This window comes from Brassica rapa, chromosome A01 (genome assembly GCF_000309985.2).
Source record: "Brassica rapa cultivar Chiifu-401-42 chromosome A01, CAAS_Brap_v3.01, whole genome shotgun sequence".
Classification (NCBI taxonomy): domain Eukaryota; kingdom Viridiplantae; phylum Streptophyta; class Magnoliopsida; order Brassicales; family Brassicaceae; genus Brassica; species Brassica rapa.
This window is the reverse complement of record NC_024795.2, coordinates 1,989,764-2,012,424: the sequence shown is the minus strand read 5'-3', so window position 1 is coordinate 2,012,424 and position 22,661 is coordinate 1,989,764. Positions and strand designations below refer to the sequence as shown.

Sequence of the window (22,661 nt, the reverse complement as noted above, 5' to 3'; positions counted from 1 at the left end):
CTCGAAGCATTGGGTCTTTACGTTAGAGAATGGTAAGCAATATTGTAAATCGTTTTTGACTCAAGAAAGTAACTCAAAACCAACACAACAATCGTTTTTGACTCGATAACATTAGTTAACTTAGAAAATATATCAAGTTCTTGTTCCTTGTTCTTTTTGCATTCTGACCAACTTAAGCTCATCCATCAACCTGTTCACCTCAAGATCTGAAGACCCTCCTTCTCTCACCGCATCTTTAGCCATAACAGCTAACTGCTTAGCCCGTTTCCTCATCTCATCTCCAACCATCACTTCCCTTACCGCTATATCAACTTTCTCTCTGCTAATGAAATCTCCCGAACCTTTCACCATCTTCTTTACTCCCACACTCACTCCTGTTTTCAACACTTGTGTTACCAACTTCTCGTTGTAGAACTGCTCAGCTCCAATGGGCCATGTCACCATTGGTAGGCCTGATGCTGCACCTTCTAGAAGTGAGTTCCATCCACAATGTGTCAAAAAGCCTCCTATTGCTTGGTGGTCTAGTATAAGCACTTGTGGCGCCCATCCACGTATTATCAGTCCTTGTCCTTTGGTCCTCTCTTCAAACCCCTCTGGTAACCACTCTACCTTCTCCCCTATTCACACCCGACACATGTTGTTTAGTCAGAACACAAAATATATTATTTTATTTTTTATTAACATTATTCTATTACTCAAACTAGAACTAGAACTGGTACGAATAAAAAAACTAAATTTCTATGATACGTACCTTGGCTACCACTTCTGTTAACCACCCATACAAAATCATGTCCTGACATCTCCAAGCCAGCTGCAATCTCAATCAGCTGCTCGTCGTCGAAGCTAGACATGGTTCCAAAGGACAAGTAAATAACAGATTCACATCTCTTGGAGTCAAGCCATTTCAAATACTCATGCTCATCAATGCTAGCCTTTTTGCCCCTCTCTGCTTTCTCCTTGAACTCTCTGTTCCCTAAAGAAAGCGGACCGATGTCCCAAGCCCGTTTGGCCACATGGGTCTTGAAAAAATCGGCATAAGCAGGTTCAAGATCGTAGAAGCTGTTCACCAACACACCAAAGCTATCTCTCTCTGAATCTCTAATGTCCTTCATAAACTTCCCCATGACAGATTCTTCTTCTTTCTCTATCACCTGTTCATCTGTAATGACAACGTCTCCTGGTAGCTCAGGGATCACAAAGGGCTCAGAGCTAGAAGCTACGTTCTTGTAAGGCTTGTGGAGCCTTAGGCAATGAGAAGCACATAAAGAGAAGTAGCCTGTGCCGTGGAAGACAAGTCTAGGTACATTAAACTTCTCAGCTACTTTGGTCGCCCAAGGGAAGAACATGTTGCCGACGAGACAGTCTGGTTTCACTGTCTCGAGAAGCTCTTCTAACTGCTCTTTGAAATATTCCATTGCTAGTAAAAACTTCATATTCAAGTTACCTTTGGTTAGGTCATGGTTAGAGAAGATGAAGTCGGTGTTCTCGCATCCTTCGGGTAAGCCTAGCTCTGTACAAGGAAAGTTGAGGATCTGAAGTTTGATGTCTTCGAGTTCAGGATTCTCGTCGTTGAATGAGTTGATGGGTTTCTCGAAGAGCTTTGAGTTGAGAGGAGTGGTGAGGATCGTTGACTTAGCTCCTTTGGTGGCGAAGAGCTTGGCCATGTCAAGAGTTGGTATCATGTGGCCATGAGCCATGTAAGGGAAGAAGAAGATATGGAGCTTAGAAGCGGCGGCTACACCAGAAGTTCCCATGATTTGGCTGCTGAGAAAACAAGAAATGGGTTTTGTAAGAGCCAAGTAGAAACTTCTCAGTTCTTGTTTTTTTTTTTTCTTAAAATTGTGAGATTGAATGTTTGTGGATCAAAGAGATAATGAATTTGTATTTATATAAATAATAATTTGGTTTTGGAGCCTGCCAAGCAGGACGCAAGGAAAGAGAGTAAAGCTTTGGCAGCTAACGCTTGGCTGATATGGAAAACATGATATTTTTAGGGCCATTGACTAATGTTGACTTTGACTCAATTGAATATTTTTTTCTTGGTAAAAACTCAATGGAATTTTTTTTTAAAAATATCAATATAATTACCTTTTTATCAAATATTTTGATGAAATGAAGGAGAAAAAAAATGAAAACGGCTCTTATTAATTTTTGTTTAGGCTTATGAAGTTTAACAGTTTTTTTTGCAAGATTAGTTTTGATATATAAAAAATACAAATAAAATTATCTTTATCTAATTAAAAATCTGCAATATTAACTTCTGGAAGGGGAGTTGAAAAACTCACGTCATGGCATTCGTCATTTTCTTCTAGTCGTCGTCTTCAGTGTTCTTTCTCCAAAACAATTTAATAAATAGAATATATTGTAAGTAAAGCCCAAAGAGTTTGGGCCTTATCTTGCTTAGCGAAAAGCTAAACCTTCCTGGGCCTAAACCGAAACCATCCGGTTAAGGTATGTTCCTTCGATTTAACAATTGTATCCGGTACAAGTTCATCGTCTCCAAGTTTAATTTCAGCAAAAATCCCTTTTGATTAATTTCGTTGACAGTCAAAGCAAAATCAATCAATCAATCACTCATGCCCAACGATAAAGAAGAATTGGAAGAAGACTCCTACGTTTGGGACAACGATACGCAGCTCTACATCCATCACAGGCATACGTCTCTTTCCAAATCTATAAAAAAAATTTACAAATCGCCATAACCCTAACTTTGCTTTAGCTTTGATAGTTATAACTTTGCTTTAGCTTTGATGCTTAGTTCCATTGTTGAGTGTTTGTTGATAAAGTGTATTCCTTTTTTGGATGCTAACAAACTGTTTTCGAATTTGCAGTAGTGGGTTTTATCATGACCCAGTTGCTGGTTGGTACTATTGTAGCAAGGATGGTCTTTACTACAAGCATGAGAACGGTGAATATGTCCCCTTGGAACATGACGAGTCTAACGTGGACCCTCTTGTACATATTGTCACTTCTGAAGATGCTCAGGCTGATGCTTTAGGTAAAATTTACTTGTAAGAGTTCAGGTAAAGTGTTGCAATGCATAACATCTATGATTGATAACTGATAGGCATGTTGTTTGCTCGAAAGAGCCAACAGGGTGCTCAAATGACCATGAACTGGAACATCTTCAACGTCCTTCCTCATGGTAAGTTTTTATATTTCATTGTCATGGAAAGTAATGTATGTTTCTTCAGCATATGGTTTGTGAAACCTTTTTTTTATCATTTGGATAAGGGTGGAAGATACACTTATAGAGCTTTATCTGGCTGGAAACAATCGACGGCCTAGCTATTCTGCGGAGGATAATCAGGATTACCAGATGTTGTCAGCTAATGGTATTTCCCTGTGATAATGTTTATTAGCCTTTGCTTTTTGGAATGAATCTGCTCCTTCATTTTCGAATTTGAGGAGAGGGGCTACAAATTGGGTCTGTTTTTCAGGAGACGATGATGATGAGGAACTCGAAGAGGGAGAATGGATTCCTGAAGAAGATTTTGAACCACATGAAGACAACTTTGATCAAGGTTTTTCTATTTTAATTATGTTCTTCTCATTTGCTTTCACTCTGCACCATGACTGTTTTATTGTTTATGATTACAGACATATAAAAGCTACACAAATCATTATCCCAATAAAATGATTAACTAGCCTGTAGTATTGTTAAGGGAACCTTGTTGTTTCGATGATATGCTGGTTTCAACGCATATTCATAGCTTTGATAGCTCGTAGTTTTCATTTGTAGATGCTCCTTCAAAGGAGGAAGAAATGTGGGTAGCACAATATGGTCAAGTCACTCAATCCCCTGAGAAGACCCTGCCTGAGATCCCGTCTGTTGACTTGTGGGATTGGAAACTTGTTTGTGAATCCAGAGAAGCTGACAACGAACAGGTGGCTAGGCTTGTAGGGAGGCTGGTGAGACGGTCCGCCAATCTTCATCCATCTGTGGCTTCTGGTGGCACACTTTTCAAAACTGCGCCAGTTTGTGAAGCACGCCTTCACCTGGTTCGAGTCAGGACAGGTTTTAACCATTTTTCTATTAACCACCAGAGATGGTAACTTTATGCGCTTTGTTATGGATTTTGATTCTCGAATATTTGTGTTCCAGGTCAAGTCTATAAACTGCAGAATCCTAGTCCAAAGTACCTTGCAACCTTGTCAGTGTATGACGCGTCAAACCCAACAAAAGATTGGGGATTCCCTGATGTTTCAACTACATGGCAAGATCCTGTTACAAAACGAAAAGCTAAGAAGGTGAAACCAAAAACTGTGCGCAGACTCAAGGTGAAGGAACCACATGAAGTCGACATGATTGAAGAGGTACTCCAAATCCATATTCTCTTGCCTGGATTCTTGAATTTATGTCTAAATGAACAGCATGAGACATTTTCCCAAAGCTTTAGTGAGAAAACTTAAATTTACTTTAGTGTTATTAGAACCATAGTAAGAAGCAACTACTATCTTGATTCATGCTCGTGTTGTTTTATCAGGAGAGAAGCTCTGCATACAGAGATAGAGCCGCGGAGAGAAGAAATCTGCATGGTGGATATGGTGTTGGACCAGGTCAAAAGGGAACAATGGTAGGCCTCAACGCCGACGAGCATGATACAGGTTCTGAAGAGGATGCAACAGCAGAAGAAGCATTGGAGTTAACATTTGGATCTGGAAGTTATGCAAGGAGGATTATGGGAAACATGGGTTGGAAGGAGGTAAGTTAGGAATCTAATTCACTTTTATGTAATGTGATTATGACACCACCACAGTTAGTGATTAATGTGGAAATGGAATTGCAGGGAGAGACGCTGGGGAAGAATGCAAAAGGTTTGGTTGAACCGATACAAGCAGTAGGAAACACTGGGAATGTAGGCCTTGGTTTTCCTCAAAGGAGAAGAAGATAATCTGAGGTGCAGGCATTTTTCTCTTTATTAGTGTTCATACATATGTGAAAAGAATCTATATATGTATGATTCTCTACATACTGATTCATGGTTTCTATCTATGTTTAGTTATTTTCCTTTTAACCTTAGAGATGGGAGACTCAGTTACTTGATTGATTATCTCTTTGTTTCTGATTTATATTCCTTTGTGAAGGTGAGAATGATGGTGGATCTGCTCCAAAAAGGTATGCCGTGACATGGAAGAAACAATATCAACTTAGAGAAGTGCTATATCCAGTAGGGCTGCTTTTGTAGTGACTTGTTCCACAAGACAGATAACATTTTTGAGTTTGTAGATTAACCCTAAAAAGGGGTGTATAGTATTCTCTCTTAAGCGCTTGAAAATAGTATCTGTCGTCCTCGTTGATTAGTCTACGATCTTTTATAAGAAAACTGAGTTGATTATTTAATTCCTTAACAAGTATATAATAATACCCATGTTCGAAACTACGCTAGGCGTGAGTCGGGCGGCTGGTCCAAGCCTAGCGAGTTAACAGAAAAGCGGAGAGTAATCGGACATTAATCGGCGCTTAGTTTTAAGTGATTAACCAAATTATATAAATAAAACGGATATTGTCTTGTAGTCTGGTGGAAGGTTAGCTGCTTTAAAAGCATTGTTTCACGTCTTCAAATCCCTAGAAGCGTGTTTTTTAATCATTTTTTTTAAATAATGGCAAAACTGTAATTAAACCTTCTTCTTCCTTTACTGTCGTTTGGAGTTTCTGCAACTTTCACCATAGACATTAATTTAGATCCATCACCATTCACTCAAATCTTGCATTTTTCTTATTATTTTTTCATCAAACTCGTAGATCTAGCCTGTACAATTCGATTTAAGCATTTAAAATCTTCAAAAATCGAATTTTTTTGGTGAACCCGATTTTTTAACCGATTTTCATGAAATCGTCGCGGCTGACCTCCGCCGAACGCTTCGACGCTGCGTAATCGCTCTCCGCGCCCGCGTTTTCGAACATGGAATAATACTAAGGAAATGATATTTAGTGGCGCGTATATCTGAAACCGTAGGAGTATTATTTTATGAAAAGTCAATAATAACGTCAGCGGCTTACGCTACGCGTCTTGTCGCTCTTGAAAGCAATTTCTGGGAAAATTCAAAGTTTTGATTTATCTATATCTATATATATATTGGAAACACGGATCTTCTTCTCTATATTCATTCAGCTTCATCCGTTACTTATCTCTTATTCTCTTCTATCCAAGATTGATGTCGATGATGACTATGGGAATTCAAGGCCAGCTTCTCGAGGTCACTGGTTCGTGACTTTTCTTATCATCCCTAATTTTGTTAATGAACCGTTTTGAATGTTATTCCATTGATTCGATTCTCAGAAATGTTACATTTCGTTTATGTGATTACAGTGGTAGGGTGCCAGAAATTGAAAGACACGGAATGGTTTTCAAGGCAAGATCCGTACGTTGTCCTCGAGTACAGCGGCGCTAGGCACCAAACACGAACCTGCACAGGTTATACAATCATTCATTCATTCATAAGATTTCTTCAGATCCTGATGAATTGTACTCATCTATGAATTTTCATTTACCGTTATTTTCAGATGGTGGAAAGAACGCAGTGTTTCAAGAGAAGTTTATGTTCACGTTGCTTGAAGGCCTTAAGGATCTTAAGGTTGCTGTCTGGAATAGCAACACTCTCTCCACTGATGACTTCATTGGCAATGCTACGTATGTCTCTTTTCATGTCTCTGCACTTCATTCTTCTTTTGCTCTGAAATTTCTCGGATTTAGGATTGAGTCTTTCTTCCATCTGTTTGTTTTGTTTGTTGTGATTAGGATTCAATTGCAGAAGGTTCTTTCTCAGGGATACGATGACTGTACCTGGACTCTTCAAACTAAAACTGGCAGGTAAACATTGATTTTTCTGTAGTTTTCATGGTGCACGTTTCTCTGTCTGATTTTTGATGTGGTTTTTGGTTAAACAGCATATAATATTGAACATATAAGTTGTTGTGTTGCTGCATCCTTGTGCACTGTGCTTTCCACTTTAGTGAAATGTTTAGTTCTTGCAATTTATATATAATGTTGACATGGATGCCTGGTTAAGTTCACTGATAAGAGTGGTCATTCTTGTCATACAAATGCACACCCTTTTTAATCACTATTTATTTTCTTTCCTAATATATAATGTGAAAAAAATACTCCTAAGATAAGATTCATGTTTCTACATTGAGCACACTAGCATTCAAATTGGGTTTCTTTGAAACTGATGAGATGGAACTGCACCTTTTGCAGTATATGGTGATTTTGATGTCTGGTGTTAGGTTACCTAGTAATGGAGTTCCATTTAAACATTGGAACTGCACCCTTTTGTTGTCATGTATTCACGAAATATCAGTTACAACAATATGCAAAGATTTTGGTAGCTTGTTCTCAGCGATTGCTTCTTATAAGAACATTAGTTATTTGATTACACAGCTTCTGAATATGCATCAACTTTCTTTCTTGCAGATATGCCGGAGAAGTAAGACTCATACTGCATTATGCAGGTGCAAAGGTAAAAGTCAAGACTCAGTTAACAATATTGAGTTACAGGTTTCATTTATTCACAAACAAGGCTAAAACATACAATGTTATTTTTTATATGCAGAACCAACATCACCACGGGTCTGCGCCATCAGCACCACCGTATGCACCTCAAGTACCTCACTACTCAGCACCGCCTTCTCCATCTCCGTATTCCTCACCACCATACTCTGGACCATCTCTATACCCACAAGTACAATACTCTCAGCCGCAATCAGCATACCCACCAGCTTCACCCTATCCTCCTCAGCCATATGCTTACCCTCCTCCTCCCTCAACCTCCGCTTATCCTCCCGGTCCTTCAGCTTACCCTCCGGGTCCTTCAGCTTACCCTCCTCCTCCGCCATCCTCAACTTACCCTCCTCCTCCGTACCCTCCTCAACCATCACCATATTACCCACAAGGTACATAACTGTTCTTCCTTTTGTGTTAGGATATAGTAATAATTTACTTGTTAATATTAAGACCTCTAATATTATTCTTGTTATCCAGGTCCCTATCAAGGACAATACCCGCCGCCTCCATACTAAAAGCTCAGGCGTTGAGAATTGATGAAAAGTGGTTATCATGTATAATACTTAGTATTGCTATTTCTATAATAATTTGACGAATTTTTGTCTCATTTTATTTTTATTCTCTTTTTTTCTATCTCCTCTTTGCTGTTCTTGGCCTTTGCAAATTGTAGCATAATGGTTGCTATGGGTCACTGAAACTCATTGAGAAGTTTGGTATCTTTTTTATATGGAAAAAAAGTTAAGCCAGCTTGCTAATTATCTTAGCTACCTTAAACTCCCTCTTTCATCTTCAGTCAAAGAAACTGGAGTTGGCTTTTGTTCACGGCAGCTAATCATCGCACTAGTATACTAATTGATTTGGTCTATGTCTATCTTTATACGTTGTTGACAATCGGCAAAAAAGGTTGTAGGGATTTAGTTAAGTTGCCGACAGATTTTACTGCACTTTGGTTTCTCGATCTCTACTCCACTGAGTAAAAGTAGGTAAAGTGGAAACACACAGAAAAAGAAAATATTCATAAAATATGAAAATAGAAAAAAGAAACGACACATTTAATACTCAGAAAATAAAAGATTGCGCGAGTGAAAAAAGACAAACGTGAAAACCAACTCGCCCTTCTCTTCATAAATCAATCTCCTTCTTTTCACTCTCCTTCCCACTTCCCCAGCTTTTCTCCTCTCTCTCTCTCTCTCTCTCTAGCCTCTCTTTTGTAGCTAGCTCCCTGCTACAAGCTAATCCCTGCACGCCTCCATAGAGTGGTGATAGACGGAGATAGTAAGATGAGTCTCTCTACCTTATCTTCTTCTGTGTAATGCCCTGAGCCAACACCAATAAACTAAAAGAGCCAAACCAACTATATAGAAAGAGAAGATCTTTCTTTCTTCTCATTCTTGAGTCTAATCCTACAATGGCGATACCAAAGGAGGAAGAAAGTAGAGAAGAACATAACACTTCGTTTCTTCTCGATGCTCTCTACTGCGAAGAAGAGAAATGGGAAGACGACGAAGAAGAAGAAGTAGAAGCAGTTGAAGAGAACTCTTCCTTTTCTTCTGCTTCTACTTCTTCTCCATTGGCTATTCTGCAGCAAGATTTGTTCTGGGAAGACGAAGATCTGGTCACACTCTTCTCCAAAGAAGAAGAGCAAGGACTCGGCTGTGTAGACGATGTTTATCTCGCCACGGATCGAAAAGAAGCCGTGGGTTGGATTCTTAGAGTCAACTCTCATTATGGGTTCTCTACTCTGGCAGCTGTTTTAGCTATAACATATCTCGACAAGTTCATCTGTAGCTACAGCTTACAGAGAGACAAACCCTGGATGCTTCAGCTCGTTTCTGTTGCTTGTCTCTCTCTTGCTGCTAAAGTGGAAGAAACCCATGTCCCTCTTCTTCTAGACTTTCAAGTAAATGATGACACTTGACATCATCTCCCTTAAAGTTTCCTTCTTTTGTCCTCATGTTACTCAATTTCTCTGTTTTCTGGGGTTCTGTAGGTGGAGGAGACAAAGTATGTGTTTGAGGCAAAAACCATACAGAGAATGGAGCTGCTGATACTGTCTACTCTCCAGTGGAAGATGCATCTCGTTACTCCACTTTCGTTTCTAGACCACATCATCAGGAGACTGGGACTTAAGAACAATGCGCACTGGGATTTCCTCAACAGCTGCCACCGTCTCATCCTCTCTGTAATCTCCGGTTCGTAAACGACAAAAACTACAAACCCATTTCGTTTTATCAGCTTCTGAAGTAATCTTACATTCTTGTGTGCTTTTGTCAGATTCAAGATTTGTCGGCTACCTCCCATCAGTTGTTGCTGCAGCCACCATGATGAGAATTATCGAGCAAGTTGAGCCCTTTGACCCTCTTTCATACCAAACAAAGCTCCTCGGTGTGCTTAACATAACCAAGGTAAACTTCTTAAAAAAAAAACTCTGTTTTATTTCACTTAGGCATTTTCACGAACACCTTTCGCGCATTCGCAGGAAAAGGTGAAATCTTGCTACGACCTCATCCTCGAGTTACCAATGGGCTTACAAATCGAAACCCAATCTCGCCGGAAACGAAAGAGCGGCGAATCTCCAAGCTGCGTGATCGATTCAAACCCTTTTAATAGCGACGAAAGCTCAAATGATTCGTGGTCAGCGAGTTCTAACAATCCACCATCTTCGTCTCCGCAGCAGCAACAGCCTCCGTTGAAGAAGATGAGAGGGGATCAAGAGACGCAGAAGGAGAAACCAGTTTTGCATCTTCCATGGGCAATCGTAGTAGCCAGTCCGTGATTCGAGCTCAGTGTTCTGTTCTTACGGGTTTTCCGTTTATAATTATTATTAGAAGTCTTTTAAATTTTAGAACAATCTTTGTATTAAGTGGAACGTTGCATGTACGAAATGTCGAGAATGCCCTTACTTTGCGGTGGCGTGTGTGAAGGGTATTCATGACATTTGACTGCATGGGATGTAATGAAAGAGAATAGAAATAATAGTATTTTGCGTAAAGCTTAATCTACGGTGTTGTTAATATTAAATGTGTTTTCAATTAATCAGTAACAAATAATTCTTTAAAGATACATATTTTTCAGAAAAATTTTGTTTTTAAAAAATTCAATTTTTACATTTTCAATGCATATTTTATTAACTAATTGCAAACTTCAAAAATCTTAATTGCATTAATTAATTTTTTATTAGTTTAAAATTGTAGAAAGAAGATAAACACAAAAAATTATGCAAATTTAATGTATTTTATTAAAATATATAAAAAACTAGAATATTGATCTTTTAGGAACATAAGGAATATTTTAGAACATCTGATATACCAATTTTTAGTCCAAAAGGCGCATATAATACAAATTATATAAATGAGATGTCAAAATCTTTAATATGAATGTTTATCATGGAATGCGATTGTTGTGTTTATGATTGAAAATGAAGGATTTAGCGTTTTAGGCTTTGACTTGTTGAGAAGAGGCAAGTTTTGCTTTTTGGGTCAGTCTTTGAATATAATCGCTTCCATACATGAAATAATAATAATTTTAAAAATGAGAAGAAAAAAAAAAAAAGAATTTGAAAGAAGCAACACAATAATTGTATGTTTTCTTTGGAAGGTAATATAACACCAGATGACAAGAAAAGAAAACGCAAAACAATAATTGCTTTAGATTTTCTTGCTAAATGTCTTCTCAAATTGAAACCTGCTCTACGTGCACGAGGCGCGTATCAACTAACCAAAAAAAAAACTAACCCCAAACATATTAACCATGTAAAGGTAAATTCTTATATATGATCAAACGAATTGCTTATACAGAATACGAAAACTCTTCTCTACTTCTTTTCACTTTTCACTTTTTCTTTTCCAAATTTATTTTTTCTTTGAACTTTTTCAATAAAAACGAGTATTATTTACCAACTTTATTCACGTGTGACACGAATTTTCTCCTTCTCTTTTTTTTTTCCAATTCATTTCATTGTCTAGATTTAAAAAAAAAAACAAATTTGCTTTAGTATGTCGTTTCTTAACTCTCGGCCACTCGTCATCAAAAACATATCAACTCCTATCGTTTATGTAATACTATGTACATAAACGTTTTAATATTGTTTTATACAAAAGTTACGTACGTCCTCTAATTCAAAAATATATATATTTGTGAAAGGTGCCAACTATTTACACCCATGTGCATTAACTATTGAGTAAGATGATATAAGTAGTTCAAAAAAAAAAAGTAAGATGATACAATAATATTAATGAAATGCGAGAATGAATTCATGTGTCATGTACGTATGTGGAAAGCGGGAGATTTTCAAAATGGGAGACCAAAAAAGTCTATGGTTATTGTCTTCTATATAAAATTTTAAAATAATTAAATTGTTGTGGAGAATATGTGTTTCTGTCTTTTTTTTTTTTTTTTTTTTTTGTCTCTTCTATTGGTCTTCTGCTCTTTAAGGTAAGCTATCAATATCATTGTACCATACGCATCTCGTGAACCATATAATGACTTGCCATAAATTATCTTTTTCTGAAACAAAAATAATACTAACAGAAGTGAAGTTACATTGTTTGTAATTTTCTGTATGTTTTTATATATACAGGCAAGCATTCTTCTCGATTAAATCATTCTTTCCCTCCTTCCCATCAAAAAGATGTGTGAATCTATTCTTCATCAGCTTCTAATCTTGTTAATATTTATTAATAGGTGGGAGTTAAAAGCGATGCTTTTACTGAAGAAAATGGTCAAGTTACTTGTGTTGTATTGGTTTGTTTGAAAATGAAATGGTAAATAATGGGAAAAGGAAAACAGCTTGCACCCAACATGGAGAAAGGGCAAAGAGGTCAATGTGTCCCCACACAACAATATTATCATTCTCTAGGGCTCTGTGACCTTTTTTATCTTAAATGTTTCTTCTTTTGACCTTTCTCTTCCTTTTTACTTCCATTCTTCTTTTTTCCTTTTATTGTATTTACAAGTGAAAGAGAATGTGGTAGTATCATTGTATGGTCGAAGTGGTATGCGGGGGACAATGTTCAAATAACTAAGTTGTTATAGTCTTATAGAACTACATATCATTTACATCCCTTTGTCAAAAGTTTCGGATTAATTAAGTATTTAGATAAATCATAAGTAGAATGAAGTGGGGAATGGTTTTTTAGTCTAATAGTCATTGATCGTAAGTTCGATTACATAAACTAGGTGAATAACTTTAACGTCTCATGCTGTAACTGTTTTCATTTGTGAGAGTCATTATTATAGACTAATGATTCAACCGCAAGACCATAGATTGATAAGATAATATTATCTTCTATATTGTTAGATTCAAACCTGAAGCAATAAGGAAAAAAACAATACATGTACTTGTATTGCTTAGCCACATGCAATCATCGACTGATAAAGTGTAAGCTATTAGCTATTCAAATAGTTTCGACGATTACACATATAAAGAACACACGTCGTTTTGAGATATGTTAGAAGAAGTCATCAAGTCATTACGAGTGCGTTGAGTTATTCTCTTTTTGACCATTTAATTGAACTGAATCATAGTTAGTATACATCTTAAACTAGTTTACTTTTACAATAGTATAATAGGTGCGCAGAAGTATTTAGTAGTCAAGGTTTGTTGACAAAGATCACATGCATTGAAAAATGAGGATATGATTAGCTTCGGAACAAGGAAGTGGGATGAAAAGGAAGTAGAGAACAAAATACAAAAAAGCGACAAGAGCGCATTCTCAAATTTTAGTCTTTGAATCTGCTTACAGCTGCAAAATCTATGATGGTTAAAACAAAGTAATCATTGGTGCAATGGTGTAAATAAAACAAAAGAATAAAGATCTAAACGGTGACCAAGAAATGAAAAGGAATAATGCATTTTTTGCTATTTTAATTTTTTTTTACCATTTATAAGAAATATTTTTTTTTCATTCCTTTTCAATCTTTTTATTATACAAAAATATAAAACAAATTTGTTTCTCACTAAAATTGATAAGAAATAAATTTTTTCTTCATTCCTCTAATTTTATTCCTCTGCATTTTTCCCTTATTTATTTCTAGTGTTCATATATTAATGGTCAACAGATAGATCCTAAATTATATTGGGGCATTAAAAATAAACAATTATATTGTATCATATGAACATATCATATGTATGTGTATACAGTTTTGAATTACCTCACAGTCAATATATGGGATTAGAATTGGGGTTTTAATAACATAAATACGTTTAACCTATTTTACAAATAATACTGTTATGGAATGAAGCGACATTCAAAATTACTTAGTGGAGTCATCGTATGAAGTAATTTTTAATGTAGCGGTCGTTCCATAATTTACAATATTTTACAAAACGAACTTATATGATTTTTCATAAATTTACAGAGCAAATCAAATAATACAAGCCCTTTATCAAAAAAATAAAATCAAATAACACAAAAGATTCAACGACGATAAATAGATTTTTTTTTTTTTTGCATACCAAAATTTTCATTAATACTTAAACTGGAGATACAGACCAAAGAGCATGTTTGGCAACATAATCAGCCAAAACATTGTTCAGTCTAGAGATAAATTTAAACTTAATTGATTTAAACCAAAAAACCTATTTGGCAACAGAATCAGCCAAAACATTATTTAATCTAGGGATAAATGAACTGGGACAATCCGAAGTCGTATCCTCTTGATTTTCAATATTAGCGACGTCATGTCCCCGCAAAGATACTGTCCATAATTTATACATGAGATGAAACTAGTGTAAAATAAAACTGAACGGTCAATTTGTTTGGTAAACTAGAAAACAGTGTTATATGTTACCGGATAAATAAGTCAAAATATGCATCGCTCAGTTTTATAAGTGTAACACGTGAACATACATATATATATATATATATATATATATATATATATATATATATATATATATTAAAATTTGCTAAACTTCCACACCATACCCTGAACCGAAGGTCCGAAACACATGAAAACTTCCCAGCAGTATCCGGGCTGAACTATATTCTATATAGATTTTGGCTATATGTTTCTAGCTTAGTCAAAGTCAACATTATAAATTAGAAAGCTAAAATAAATCAGCTGAGAATGTAGAAGAAATAAAATATTAAGATGCATCACAAGAAATAAATGGGATGAATGTACATATGTTCTAATGATTAGTAATTAATTGAGAAATTATGGCAATAATAATATCAAAATGAAAAATGTAGAATGTAGAATACAAGAGTATAAATAAAGTAGGACCAAACGAATATAAAAATGAAAATGAGGTGCGTGAGCTGCGATTTCAGAACCTCTCGCTATGGCCCCTCTCCTTCAGACAAATCAGACTGCAGGTCCCAAACCCTTGTTCTATTTCGTGATTCACATTATTGTATGCTTTTATCTCCCTATTTCTTATGCATACATGCACATCAGACACATATTTATTATCTATGACGATATACAAGTTGCCTAACATATCGGTATATATATATATATATATATATGTGCATATAAGTTTGAGCTTGTTTAGACCAGTTTCAATCAATTTACGATGCCCTAGTGAATGTAACATTTACTTCTAATTCTATTAACGACCTTATAGAGAGCGAAGATGTCTAGATTTTTGTCTACATTCAACTAGGAAATGTTCATGATGTTACCTCTTCAATTCAACTGACAATTAAAAAATCAGTGGCTATATTTCTTTTTTGTCAACAATCAGTGGCTATATATGTGTCTGTGTTTTAGTTTTCTTATAGTATGGGATTTTTTAATAAAAAGAGGTCCATATTTAAATATATATATATATAGTTAGCTATGAAAGGGGTTTGATTCTATTAAATTATTTAATTTATCAAAATAGAAATATTTGGAAGATAGTGAAAATAGTTTCGGAACCGGAAGATTGATCAGTATTTGTAAATTATTTTAAAGACATAAAGATCATGAAGAGAAGTTTTCACAGTTCAGAGTTCATTCATATACCATGAACGCAAAATTCAAGGGCGGATAGTCTTGCACGTAGTGCAAAAAAGCAACTATCGTTTATTATCCATATCCATATGGATGCGGAGCTACCAGTTTGGTTTGCAGAGTTTATATGAATCTATTTATGTTGATGATAAAAAAAAATATTTAACGAAAATATATGATTATATAAGCATAAACCAACCCAATGTGTCAACTGGTATCCAATGTGGTATTTGTGTATTCATATCATTTAATAGTGGTCACGATCTCATATATGAATCCAAATCTAGTCTCACGTTTTCACAATGAAACATCAAGAAACATACAAAACTTCCCTCAGACAAATTCCGCCTTTCTTTTTCTTTTTCTTGCAAGATCTTATCGATTGGAGCTACAAACCAGTTTCTATTTGACCATATAATATTTTGAATGTAGCTACTTGTAGTCAATGTGATAAATTAATTCCATATACATTCTCAAGAAATTGATCAAGTCAGTACACTATAATTCTCAAGAAAATTAGTGTGGTAGTCGGTCCACTATAACATTAAATATGTTTTACTTGGGGACCAACTGTATCATCCGATAAAATATATCATAAAAAATATCAATTTGTCTCCATCCACTGGATAGCATCAAGATATATTCAGTGTGAATTTAACCTAGACGACGGTATTACATACTCCCTCTGTTTTTAAAAGACGCATATTCTAAACTTTTCACATATATTAAGAAAATACATTAAATATGCATTATTTTTTTGTGAATAACAAATTTTCATAACGTTTAGCCAATAGAAATTCAAGAAACACTATTAATTTTTTTGAAAACTTACAATTTTTCATAAAATCATACATTAAAAAAGTAAAAAATGTATCTTTTTGAAACAATTTATTTTTCCAGAACATACATCTTTAAGGAACGGAGGAAGTATTATTTATACTTAGATAGTGAAACAAATTTATTGCATATATTTTTTTAGAAATAAAATGATAGGATATGATCTGATCGATCCCTACACATGCAGAGTTACGTTCTTATTAAGGTTTTGATATAAGCGACACAGCTTGTTTCCTTTTAACAACCATACTAGATTTTGACCCGCGCTTGAAAGCGCGGGTTTGATTTTGTTTTACTTTTCATAATTATGAAATTTAGGGTTTGAATCATATAATTTTGAAGATTATATCACTAATATATAGGTCATTTGCGTAAGCACAATTAATTTGTATGAAATTAGATCACGCGTTTGTGTTTTTGAAGTTTGTTCGAAATTTGTTTGAAGATTTATTTGTGTGTAAAAATAGTATAGCAATTTAAAACTGGGATAAATATATTGTTATTAGTAACGATTTATGTTACATTTAATTGTATGTCTATTAACAATCAAACTACCAATTATAAAACCAAGTATTAGAATATTTTTAATTTGTTTATATAAAAGTATCTATAATGTAAATCTAAACTACAATTTACTATTTTATAAGAGTATCAGAGACATATGTACTATGCTCCTTGTGGGTGAAATGAATATTTCGATGTTTTTATAAGTGGAGAAATGAATATTTCGATAAAATTATGTTATAATAGGTTGTGCTTTGGTTTTGGTTAATGTAATTTATTTTGTTTGGGTAGGGTGGTTTAGCAATCGATGATTTAAATGGTTAAGAATAAATAATAGTGTATCCAGTTTGATAGTTAGAGTAAAAATCGCTTATATATAGGTAAAATATATTGTCATATATTGTTATAATATATAGAAGAAGTCCAAAAAAATAAAAAATGAAAGAGCTCAAACAACTTTTTTTAAGTAGATTTATTAAAATTCCTTCCCTTTTAATAGTATTGATTATATATAACAAAGATTTATTTCGGATGTTGAAATTTGTTTATGTTGTATTGGGATTTTGGTTTTCATATTGTCGTAATACAGTAAAGGTAATCATCATATATGGTACAAATATTAGAGAAGAAAGATGAAACTCACGAGATATGTATTTTATGTTGTCCAAATCGGTGGACAAACGATTCACTATGGCTCAGAATCTTATGTTTCCTATGCTCAAAATTTACTTTTGTTTTTGGTTGGTTCATTAAAAAAAAGTCATGCATGTAGGTATAATGTATATTATGGACTGGCCGTTGGATCGTACGTACGTATTACTTGAACAAGTAAATGTCGGGATTTTGACAGAGGAAGCGAATGAGCAAAACTATGCCAACATATTCAATAAAGTTAGAGCTTCCTTTCATTTTTTTCTTCATGTGTTGTAAGATTTCAACTTCTTGTTTACCTAACATCGCTACCCTTGTCCTTGAAATATTTATTGAATTTTACCTTTCATTTTTATTATCATTATTTAGAAACTGAAAAGTAAAGCATAATGTTCTAAGAACTGTAAAAATGTATCTTTAACACTATTAAAAATGTATCTTAAAAACTTTTTGATACATTTATTAACGATTACATGCATACGTTAATCTTGCATTTTAGTGAAAATATTCTTCCAAGCTAAAATATGCAAAAAGCAACCTAAACCTAAACCTTAGCCTTACCTAAAAGATGAAAAGGGTTATCTGAATTAGCTACAAACATTTAGACTCTGAAAACCATTTTTTGTCAACGAGACTCTGAAAACCAATTAAAAAGTAGAATAAAAAGGGAAGAATGTTGGACTCAAATTATTTTTAAATGATTTTTTTCGAGAGACGGCTATATTATATTGAACACATATATTGATTGATGTTGAAAAATTCGATATGTTTCTAGGCATGCAGTTGTTGGTAGAGATTTATGCCCATTTGCGTTATAACTAGTATGGTCGATTTTGAATGTATGTAGTATTATTACAAAACAAAAATTGAGATTCTAATCTCTCCATTCAGAACTAAATGATTATAATTCCTTAAAATGGCAACGTTTCAAATACAGTATATTTTTTTGGACAGTAAAATGTTAGATGGTTATATTCAATCCGACTGGTCCAACTAGAATCAAACACAACATGTTTGCAGGGTTTAATCAAAGCTTGCATCTACGAAAATAGAAACAACAGCGAGTCAAGTTTTGAATGTCCTTACACAAACTTTGCAAAGTGATTGAGTCAATATGAGTATTGGGAGGATCATTAAATTTTTTTATCAATATGTGAGTAAGGAATTAGTTGCAAAGTGAAATACGAGATCAATTCAAAGAGTTTTCTTTTTTTCGTTTTTTGTCAAGCCAATTCAAAGAGTTATCAAAACAGTGGAAAACAAAATAAATAGTAAAAGGTAAGCAAGGGAAATAGCTTTTCAATAATATGTTTTTTAATTTTTTAAAAAAATTAACTAATGAAGTGGGTTTGGATGTCTCAGCAGGCATCACTACAAAAGGATGTCTTGTTTAGACAAAGATTTTGGGTATCTTCTCCCGCTACCACTTTTAAGATTGACCCATTACCTCTTATCTTCTCTCAATACTATTTGCCTTTATCCCTTTTCCATATCTTTATAAATAAAGTAGACTTTAGTCTCTCCACAGGCGTCCACGTCATCAGGTTTATGAGGGCAAAAGATGCCACGTGTCCCTTATAAAAACACAACGAGCGTATGTTTTCGTTACGTTCATTGGATTGGGGTTTTATCTCATATATGTTGCTGCTGGCCCATTCGTATGTTTTATTGGCTTTTTATTAAACTTTTTTTTCAGCCCAATTAAGAGTTAGGTTTCTCATCGTCTTTCTACCTTCTTCTTCTATGTCAATTTTCTCAGAAAGTGAAGCTTCCATCGACGAACCGTTGCGCCTCCACCTTCCACTAAAATACCCTTAAATCCGAGCTTTAAAGCGATTATCCCACTACTCACAATTTAAAGCATTCAATCGACCTCTTTGCATTCCAAACTAATTAACTAAAGCTGCAAGTATAAATATCACACCTTGCACCGATGAACAGCACAACTTCAACGAGATCGAGAAGAACAGTTTGTCTGAAATATCGATTCCGACAATGGCCAATTCCTTCACCCTCTTTGCGGATGTGAAAGCCTGGCGCTGCCCCAACACTTTTGAGGTTCGTTTGCTGCATTTTTTGGGAGGCGAGGAACACGTTAGGAAAGTCAGTGAACTCATGAGTCTTGACATGGTACGATGAGCAGGTAAGCACCTCTGTTTTCGATTGAACCTGGCGGCGATAACATCCATTCAGATTGTCTGATCATGTAATTGGCTCCTTTCCAACAATCAACTGTTATTCAAGGTTCTGTAAGTGTGAACGTGTATCCAGTTTCAGTCAACAAACAACTTCGTGGTATGTGTCTTTAGTTTGAGTACTGTTTTTGTTTTTTTTTGTGATAGCATGTGTTAACTTAATCCCATTAAATCATTTCTCATATATAATTGGTGTGCTAAGTTCAATCGGGAGCACAATCACCGACAGTATATCCGGGTCCAGTGTGTAATGCTAACTCTGCGTCTAAAAAGGTACCTTGAATTGTTTAACCTCCATTTGTTACAATAGATACTCTAATGTATACTTGCGACTCTAAAACTTTGGTTTTTGTTTTTTTTTCGCAGGGATGTAAATGTTCGTGTTAGTATGTTTGACTATTTGGCTCTTGCATTTCATAAAAAAATGATAGCTACAGGAAAGAGCTTAAAATTGTGCTTGCCACCAACATTAATCCTAAGATAGTTGGGGGTAAGAGACAATCTTTTTTCACTGTAGTTGCATTTTAACATAGGTTCAACAAATCTATACAATAGAGTGTTTGTTTTGAACTGACATTCTCTTAAAAAAAAACCATATGCGATGTCAGGCCGGTTAGTTCTGAAGGCCACTTCTGGCACACATATCTACTTTGATTCTGAGACAGCTGCAGGAAAAGAAGAATTTGACAAGTAAGTCCCCTCATTCTGATTAGATAATCGCAACTTTGGTCTTGTCCTGATGAATGGAATTTCTACTTTGTTCACTGTTTTTCAAGCTCAGCCCATTGCAGATTGACAGGCGATGGAACAGACCAGACAGCGTCTTCATTAAAGCTGGTTCATGCCCAAAAAATTGAACCTCTAACCGTTGCTGGGCTTAGCCAATAGGTTATTACTGTTGATCCTCAGGTGAAGTTTGGTCTATTTAAATTTAATATTGTTTGAGATTATTCTTCTTTTTTGTCTGCTTCTTCTGCACTTTACAGATAATTGAGTTTCTTTGCACAGCTAAAGTGACTGGATGTTCAAAGAAACTTGTCCAAGAGATATATTCCTTCAAATGTGTCGCATGTGATGAAACTAATGTTGTGGTTGCACTCAAGTAAGAAAAGAGGTGTTGATGCTCAGGTAGACACTGAACTGCCTCGGTCCCTTGCTGAGATTGTTGGGAATACATACACCTTCCAGCTCAAGTTAAAGGACTTCAATTTTACTTCAAAGCACCAAACCTTCACCATTTCTGGCGTCTTTCCTTCGAGAGAGCTTGCACCTGCGCCAGCCTTTGTTGTGAATGTTGGTCTCTTTTCTTAATGTGAATCTGCTGCTATCTGTATATAATCTATGTGTTTGTTACCTTATTAATAGGAAGGTGCGCAGGTCCCTGAAGCATCGCAGCCTGAAGTTGTGGCAACGGGATCTGATGTCAAAGTTGATAACACTTGCTCTGTTAGAGGTGCCATCTACATTGGATGGTTCCCTTGCCGGACATACAGCATCAGCCAGTGAGCAAGTCGCTTTGGAAGAGAATGCACCGAAGAAACCACGTTTGGAATGAGTCTACTATGAGAAACAACCACGTCTTCTCTTTATCAAATAATTGCTTTTGTATCTTTCAATTTCCTTTGAATCAATTTCCCTTTTTATAATACTCAATGTGGTGGTTGTTTTAATTAGTAATAAGTCATATTTTCAATTTTCTTTAGTTCTATTTCTCCTTTTAGACTTTCAAATTTCTTTAGCTTTATTTCTCCTTTTTAAACTCTATGTGGTGGTGGTGGTTGTTCCAATTAGTAATGCAAGTCATTTTCAGAATTGGATCTGTGAAGTCAATAGTCTTGCACCCTTGCATAGAACGTTCAAACTTGCAATGCTTATAAAACCGTTTAGGCTACAGAAAAATGTTTACTTTCCAGTTGCACCCATAAACAACATGCGGCTCGCAACACATTTTTGCCTCAACATCTATGATGTTCAGGGCAAGCTTAGGAATAATAAACTGAAAATAATTAATTCACAATTATACAATCCAAAGTTCATACACCAAACTTTTTAAGCACATAAGATTTAAAACAATAACATTGAAAAAAACACGACAACCGTTGCGTCCAAGGTATTGGCCATTAAGAACTTCAAACCAAAGTCATACACTATGGTCACTAATCACTATCAATTGGATCGGGAAAAAATATCATTTTTAACATATTTTCGTCTTCATTCTTTTTAACATATTTTCTTTACTAAGACCATTAAGTAAATTATAAATTTATTTAAAAATAAAACATACAAACCCGGCGCGTAGCGCCGGAAAACCACTAGTCTTTACTAATAAAGTAGAGTTTTTTCTCTCCTTGGGGGGAATAATGACAAGTGTTGCTCTCTGATTTGTTAATACATTCGAATTGGACTTTTTTTTTTCTAAATGTGATTATGTGTTTCTAAGCCCATGTCATTACAGAGCAACTCCAGGCCCGGATCCTTCTTCCCTCTAGGTCTCATCTTCTCACCGTCGCCGCCTCTCCGAATTGAAAGACGAAGTTGATGCCATGGCCGTTACACTCTTTCCACTTTCTCCTCTTTACTCCCTGTTAACTGGTGATTGCTTCACTCCTCTTAGCATTCAATCTGCCTCTTCGCTTCACAAAGTTACTTCCGGTATAAATACCTCCTCTTTCACACATGATTATCACAACTTTGAGAAGAACCAGAAGATTAATCTGTTCAATTTTCGGTGCTCTAACGTCGCAGAGGTTCGATTGTCAGTGCGAACCGTCAGCTTAGGTTCAGGGAACGTCTCAGAAGGCTCCCTCTACACCTTAACCGGATTTGACGTCGTATGTAGCAATACCAACTTCCTCATCCAATGGTTTGTAATCTGACCATAATATAAGCATATACTATACTGTTTCATGTTATTTAGGATTTACTGATGTGTGCTTTGATGAACTTCAGGGACAAGGTGAGGAGCAAGACCCAAGGAACCCATCCAAAAAAGTCTGGACTTAGTTTCCTGCATTGAGAATTA

General features: G+C 35.4%; 4 protein-coding genes and 2 long non-coding RNA genes across 10 annotated transcripts; 3 read left to right on the top strand and 3 right to left on the bottom strand.

Annotated features, from left to right (window-relative positions):
- Positions 1-40: 40 nt before the first annotated feature.
- Positions 41-1,965, bottom strand: LOC103841605 (UDP-glycosyltransferase 73B1). Its single transcript, XM_009118187.3, has 2 exons — positions 752-1,965; positions 41-617 (listed from the first exon to the last, which is right to left on the bottom strand). Exons 1-2 carry the CDS (start codon positions 1,752-1,754, stop codon positions 133-135), a joined length of 1,488 nt encoding a protein of 495 aa, XP_009116435.1. The 5' UTR covers positions 1,755-1,965; the 3' UTR covers positions 41-132.
- A 240-nt stretch (positions 1,966-2,205) lies between these two features.
- LOC103841186 lies at positions 2,206-6,419 on the top strand. 5 transcript variants are annotated; one of them, XR_004455906.1, is made up of 12 exons: positions 2,206-2,659; positions 2,832-2,998; positions 3,088-3,145; positions 3,235-3,335; positions 3,441-3,524; positions 3,743-4,018; positions 4,106-4,317; positions 4,488-4,706; positions 4,791-4,901; positions 5,089-5,119; positions 6,156-6,208; positions 6,315-6,419. XR_004455906.1 is itself a non-coding variant. In XM_009117740.3 (10 exons), the coding sequence occupies exons 1-9, from the start codon at positions 2,577-2,579 to the stop codon at positions 4,893-4,895; spliced, it is 1,305 nt and encodes a 434-aa protein (XP_009115988.1). In that variant the 5' UTR covers positions 2,206-2,576; the 3' UTR covers positions 4,896-4,901; positions 5,089-5,344. The 5 variants fall into 5 exon arrangements, 4 of the variants coding, with proteins under 4 accessions (XP_009115988.1, XP_009116126.1, XP_033141988.1 ...); XM_009117740.3 differs by lacking the exons at positions 6,156-6,208; positions 6,315-6,419 and having other exon boundaries at positions 5,089-5,344; XM_009117878.3 differs by lacking the exons at positions 6,156-6,208; positions 6,315-6,419 and having other exon boundaries at positions 2,206-2,653; positions 5,089-5,339.
- Positions 3,378-3,819, bottom strand: LOC117132361. The gene is made up of 2 exons (XR_004455911.1): positions 3,618-3,819; positions 3,378-3,563 (listed from the first exon to the last, which is right to left on the bottom strand). It is a non-coding gene; the product is annotated as an uncharacterized LOC117132361 (long non-coding RNA).
- Positions 4,791-8,266, top strand: LOC103841415 (protein SRC2 homolog). The gene is made up of 9 exons (XM_009117988.3): positions 4,791-4,901; positions 5,089-5,119; positions 6,156-6,208; positions 6,315-6,419; positions 6,509-6,635; positions 6,744-6,815; positions 7,419-7,464; positions 7,558-7,897; positions 7,986-8,266. Exons 3-9 carry the CDS (start codon positions 6,160-6,162, stop codon positions 8,021-8,023), a joined length of 777 nt encoding a protein of 258 aa, XP_009116236.1. The 5' UTR covers positions 4,791-4,901; positions 5,089-5,119; positions 6,156-6,159; the 3' UTR covers positions 8,024-8,266.
- LOC117132360 lies at positions 5,069-6,147 on the bottom strand. Its single transcript, XR_004455910.1, has 2 exons — positions 5,907-6,147; positions 5,069-5,381 (listed from the first exon to the last, which is right to left on the bottom strand). It is a non-coding gene; the product is annotated as an uncharacterized LOC117132360 (long non-coding RNA).
- A 242-nt stretch (positions 8,267-8,508) lies between the features above and the next one.
- On the top strand, positions 8,509-10,522 carry LOC103841511 (cyclin-D3-1). Its single transcript, XM_009118087.3, has 4 exons — positions 8,509-9,408; positions 9,499-9,700; positions 9,783-9,913; positions 9,988-10,522. The coding sequence occupies exons 1-4, from the start codon at positions 8,917-8,919 to the stop codon at positions 10,282-10,284; spliced, it is 1,122 nt and encodes a 373-aa protein (XP_009116335.2). The 5' UTR covers positions 8,509-8,916; the 3' UTR covers positions 10,285-10,522.
- Positions 10,523-22,661: the final 12,139 nt, after the last annotated feature.